Source organism: Musca vetustissima, unplaced genomic scaffold (assembly GCF_032173495.1).
Source record: "Musca vetustissima isolate MV318-11 ecotype Yass unplaced genomic scaffold, APGP_CSIRO_Mvet_v1 utg11336, whole genome shotgun sequence".
NCBI lineage: Eukaryota > Metazoa > Arthropoda > Insecta > Diptera > Muscidae > Musca > Musca vetustissima.
Window position 1 is genome coordinate 157,481 of NW_026875811.1, and position 6,000 is coordinate 163,480.

At 38.0% G+C, this 6,000-nt stretch overlaps 1 protein-coding gene across 1 annotated transcript in view; it reads left to right on the plus strand.

The window, feature by feature from the left end:
* LOC133338315 (dynein axonemal heavy chain 3-like) overlaps nucleotides 1-5,747 on the plus strand; it is a 92,545-nt gene extending 86,798 nt beyond the window's left edge. The window contains exons 32-37 of the mRNA XM_061546491.1: nucleotides 524-694; nucleotides 757-1,347; nucleotides 3,824-3,938; nucleotides 4,200-4,702; nucleotides 4,759-4,902; nucleotides 5,727-5,747. Coding sequence (XP_061402475.1) covers nucleotides 524-694; nucleotides 757-1,347; nucleotides 3,824-3,938; nucleotides 4,200-4,702; nucleotides 4,759-4,902; nucleotides 5,727-5,747 — 1,545 coding nt within the window. The remainder of the gene's footprint in view (nucleotides 1-523; nucleotides 695-756; nucleotides 1,348-3,823; nucleotides 3,939-4,199; nucleotides 4,703-4,758; nucleotides 4,903-5,726) is intronic.
* The last annotated feature ends 253 nt before the right edge of the window (nucleotides 5,748-6,000 follow it).

The window sequence follows — 6,000 nt, forward strand, 5'->3', positions numbered from 1 at the left end:
GTTTAATTTTCTTTCGTTATTGTAAAAACAACAAAACAAACAAATTAATTTGTTGTAAAATAAACAATGTCGAATGTTGTTAAAAAGTTACATAATTGGCCTACTGAAGTGCAGAGATATAAAATGTTTACTGCAGGAGGCTGTGTAATTTCAAAGATGTCTAAAAGCTTTGCCAAAGTGTAATAGCTATGACATCAAAGGTATAATGACAATACTACATGAAAGTAGCGATTGAATTTCCTCGAAAAATTAAAAACATACAGTTTCATATTAAATTTTAAAATGAAAGTTCTGAAACAAGAAAACTTAATGTTTAAACCGATCACATAAATTTAGCATGTAATGATGGCAAGAGTAAATTGCGTACTGCACCGACATTTAAGATCAAAGGAAATGCGCTGATTTTAACGAATTCTTTAGGTTTTTGCTTATACGCTTTCCTATATTTTGTTTTCTTTTAAAAATAATCTCAACATTTCAAATTAAAATATCCTTTATTCGCAATGTTTTCTCTTCGCTACAGCCCTCTCGTGATGATCTTATGAAATGGCTGAAAATAACCTTGGCCGAAAGGAATTTGCAAGCAACACCTTGGTTTGTTGAGAAAATTTTACAAATCTATGAAATGTTATTGGTCAGACATGGTCTAATGGTAGTGGGTGGACCAATGGGTGGAAAAACTACAGCTTGGCAGGTACTGCTTTCCAAATTATTTATTAAGTGTAAAATTTTTAAGGTTAGTATTTAATGTTCTAGGTGCTTGCCCATTGTTTGCGTTGCCTAGCCAACGATGAGACAGCCACATTGCGTGAATATCCAACGAATTATCGCATTATCAATCCAAAAGCCATAACTATGGGCCAACTCTATGGTCGTTTTGATCCCATCTCACATGAATGGTATGATGGTGTTTTGGCTAAGACATTTCGTGAATTTGCCACAGCTGCTGCGAATGAACGCTATTGGATTTTCTTTGACGGTCCAGTCGATGCTGTTTGGATTGAAAATCTAAATACCGTTTTGGATGATAACAAAAAGCTGTGTTTGATGTCTGGTGAAATTATCACCATGACCAAGCTAATGAATATGATGTTTGAACCGGCCGATTTGGAACAGGCATCGCCGGCAACTGTATCGCGTTGCGGTATGATATACATGGAGCCTGCTCAATTGGGTTGGCGTGCTTTGCATAGCAGTTTTCTCAATGTATTATCGGAGAATGTGGGCCTCAACGATATTTATATGACATTGTTTGAGGAAATGGTGGAATGGTTAGTCCCAGCAGCTTTGGATATCTTAACGGATTGTAAGAAAATGTTGGAGACATCTGCAATATATCAATATCAAGTAAGTTGATTGATTTCTTACTATTACTATCCTTCGGGACTGTGTTGTTGATAGGTGGAGGACAAGGTGGACGAACAGTGACAAAGGGAGGGTGACGTACGAACTTATTCGTGACGCAACGTTCGTAGCTCTCTCAATGCTTTTCTGCATAAGAGAGGCCTGGCCCAGACGGATTTATGTGGGTGCGGGATGACTGAGGACTGGAATCATATACTGACGGAATGCTGTTACTATGATGACTTTAGAGATTTAGCAAGTATGGGTATATCGAATGGAGGGGCGGGGTCTGATTTCAGTAGTGCTCTTGAAGACAATCGGACCTTTAGTTGTTTGAGTAGTGAAGCATTTAGGAGAAGGACAGTACTTAGCGAAGGTGGTCCTCGTGCATAGCCTCCTTGCAATTGGGTTTAGACGGTTGTACCGGGTGGTGGTGGGTTGGTGCGCCGGTTGGCGGTGGTGCGGTTGGTTGTTGTTGTGGATGCTGTGCTCTGCTGTCGTTCCGCATCGTGGGAGGTTCGCGGTCTCTCTACTTCGCGGAAGTCACTTCTGCGGTTGTGGATGTCGTGTAGGCTGCCCGTGAGGGCAGTTTCGTTGATTGTTTGTCTTGTGATGTCCGATGCCGCGGTCCTTTGGGCCCTTTGTGCAGTCCGTGAGGACAGCATGTTAATTGTTTGTGTTATGTGTATTTGTTCGACGTCGCCACTGCTTGGGGCAAGGTTTTTCCTTGCCGCCTGCGGGTTTTGAATGGTGCTGTATTTTGCATTGGAATACCAGCCCGGACTTGCGTCGAACTGGGAGAGGCTTCGGTCTCGAGCCTGAGCGGAGGTTTTCCGTACCGCGGGTGTCAGGTGCCCCTGGATCTGTTGATCCAGTCTGACAGTTGGTGTTGCCCCCTGGGGAGCTTCGCGGGGGTTGTGGTTTTGCCCTCACCAAGGGGGAGAGTATGCCTTCTACATGCTCTCCAATTGGTGCAGCACTTTGGTGCGCTGGTGGGCGCATATCCGCCTTCTTGTCAGAGAGAGAGAGAGTAAAAGTGGAGTATGTTTGGTGGTCCTTATGGCACATAAATTTTTGTGGTTTTAATCATCGATGCTCATAATACTTGCATTGGTATTTGTATGTTACTCGCCCGTCTATGCTGAACAAACAGCAAATCTAAATTGAGAAAGAATACGTATGTCACGATAAAGTAAAGGGCTGAGCAACACTGGTTTTAATGTTTCTGTTTTTATTTTAAGTTTACTTCTTCTTTGTTATGTCTTCGTCCCGTTTCATCTTATTTACTAACATCATGTTCATTTGAATAACCATATACAATGTTAAACAATCGGTAGGGATTTTTGTTCATATCAACACGTATTTGATAAATTGTATTTAGGATTTATATCGAAATAATTTTGAAACTACAGATGCGAATTTTGTAACACCAATGCAGAGATCGGTAATGGAATGCAAAACTAGCCACAATCTAGTGAATGGAAAGTCGACGGTTGTTAGCTACAGGAACTGTTGCAAAAATAACGACCAAAACAAAAGACAGCTAAATAATGAATGGTGGTGGTTTATTTTTCTTTGGTGGAATACATTTGTTTTTGCCAAAAAAAAAAGAGGGAGATAGGGAGAGGACGACGAATGAGCGCAAATAATGGTAAATGAATTATAGTGTTTTTTCTTGGGTGGTATACATTTGTTTGTTTTTTTTTTTTAAATAAAAGGAGAGAGAGCGAGAGAGGGGAGAGTAGAGCATAGTAGGAAAATAGTTGTGATATTAATGAAATGTTTAAATTTTTTGGAAGACATTGAGTTTTTCTCAAGTTTATCAAAGAGAGGTATATGAATGATGTTATGAAAATATTCATTAAAAATGTTTTCCTGTGTATGCTTCACCCCACATATTTTCGTCCAATTTTATGTAAATTGTGCATCAATGCCCCTACTACGGTACAGTCTATAGTGACGTGAATTGATTCAAAAAACGATTGATTTAGTATAAAATAATTACAATTATAGTAGTGTTGTCGGGTTATTTGGGATACCATTTGTATTTTGTTTTTGCAAAATAGCCAGGCTTAATCCCAGTTTGTTATTTTTATAAAAAACAACTATTTATTAGTGGGGAATGTATGGCATTGTCCGCCGAGGGGTAAGGCAGATAAGACTATAGTTTCGGATCTCGCCACTGATCCTCATCAAGTCCCTTAGTTTTTTGTTCTCCCCAGAAGCTATTAATAACTTCTTTACAAAAAACCTTTCAAACCCAAATGTCTCTTGTGACAATTCGAAGTTCTTACGTTACCAGCGATACGACCCCAATGAGAAGTTCGTTTCGTTGGCGCCTGACAAACTGGGATTAAGCCTGACTATTTTGCAAAAACAAATTACAATTATATTTATACATATATTTTGAAAATTTCTCTGTTGTAATATATATTTATTTTCAAAACGTTATTTAACATAATATGTTTTTCTCTTCAAGATGTTCTCCCGCTTCTTCTTCCACTTCCTGGATAAACATAAATCCTTTAATCAGGTATGGTTCCAACAAATGTTTCTGTTTTGCTTTGCGTGGGCTTATGGATCGCATTTACAAGGTATGTTTATATATGTAACACATGATTTAAGGATGACAAGTTAAATGTGTGTTATTCAGAGCTCAGAATTAAATGGAGAAAATAAACCCAATACACACATGTCCTTTTGTCGATAAGTTCGGCATGGGTGGATTTAAAAATGCGCTTATGTGCACAGATGACTTTATGGGTTATATTGGTACATGATATTACTTTGATTGCAACGGAATAATTTATGTCCAGCTTTTTACTTCTCTTAATATGTTTTGGTATTTCTTGCAGTCAAAGGCATTAAACATTTCGATAGCATGATACGGAAAATTCTTTATGGTGCCAATGAGAACTATCCGCGACCTAAATACTTCTCCCTAAATCGAGGACAAATGTTTCCCGAAAAACTGACCCTTATGGATTATCGTTTCGATGAACAAGAAAATTGGTGGACATGGCAAAAGTCAGGTGACGATCCCACAGCTGTCACATCATTATTTCCAGAGGGAGCTCAAATCAGTGAACTAATCGTACCAACCAATGAGTCTGGTTATCTAACATATTGGCAAGAATTTTGCTTAAATTTGTCATATCCTATGCTGGTTATTGGTCCTACCGGCACGGGAAAAAGTGCTATATTGACGAACAATTTAATGGCGTTACCCAAACAATCGAATATGATTAACATCATTAACTTTTCCGCAAGAACATCGGCGCAATTGGTACAGGATACGGTTATGGCGAAATTGGATAGAAGACGCAAAGGTGTCTATGGTCCACCCGTGGGGAAAAAAGTATGCACGTCAAGTATGTGTATTAACAAGCCAGTGTATATAATTTGTATTTTCAGTGTATTGTGTTTTGTGATGATGTTGCGATGCCCAGCAGAGATACCTATGGATCTCAACCACCGCTGGAATTAGTGCGCCAATGGCTAGACCATGGCTATTGGTCTGATTTAACCGATACAAGCAAAATTGACTTAATTGATATGGTAAGTATTTTTCTTATTGAAAAAAGTGATCATTATTGACACCAGAGTCTTTGTCAATTTAATTCCTGTCACCTGAAGCAATTAAAAAAATAGCCAAAGTTTGTCTGACTGAGACGAAGTTTTGCACATGGCGCCAAAGTTTGGTCCCAGTCTGTTAGGATTTAAATATAAATATGAAGTAAAATTTTGCTCATCGCATTATAGGCCGGAGATCCTATTTTTTGCCCATTATTTCGGAGACGCTGACTACGATTTTGCAAGAAAAGACGTAAATATTTAATATCTCATTTCATTCTGTCTGTTATAAACATATGCACGAAGACATAATATCCTGTACCACAGTGTGGAGAAGGGTATTAAAATGGCGAACGCGCCGCCGGTTTCAATTTAAATTTTGGAAATCGTAAAAAATTTACGCTTTAGATAATTTAGGTATTCCTTCCACATATATTTTTTTCGGATTATATTTCAATAGTGCTCCCAACCTAAGAGGTTGTCCGAATTCGAAGACATTCTGCCCAACGTGGTATGGCTCCCATGAATATCTTCTTCCGATTTGATTAAATTGTTTGTCTGTTTGTTTAATGGGGTTTCAAATCGTTTCAGATTTAAATATAAATCCCATTTACTTTTTGCCCCATTTCATGTAATTTGGCAAAATGATGTTTGCCAAACATACTTTAATTCGGGTCAGATTTACATATTGCTTTAATATATAAATTTGTAGAACATTATATATATATATATATATATATATCGTATCCCGAAGTCTATACGATTGATATAAATTTTGTAATTTTAAATTTGTCTGGTTTTCTGTCCAGGGTTGTAGCATGCAACGTTAAGATGTATGTGGTAGATGTATTTGTGGAACATTGTAATACCTGCACGCATTTTTTACCGGCCTTATGGCTCGTCGGAGGGGGGGTTCATATGGCATCAATGTACCCTATACCAGTGTGCTACATGAAATTTAACATTTTTATTGCGTGCGAAATAAATGATATCAGAAATATAATACATTGTATAATAGAGAGAGAATGATAATACTGAGAAGAAAGGAGAGAAAGTACATGAAAGAATGTTCTAAAGAGAAAG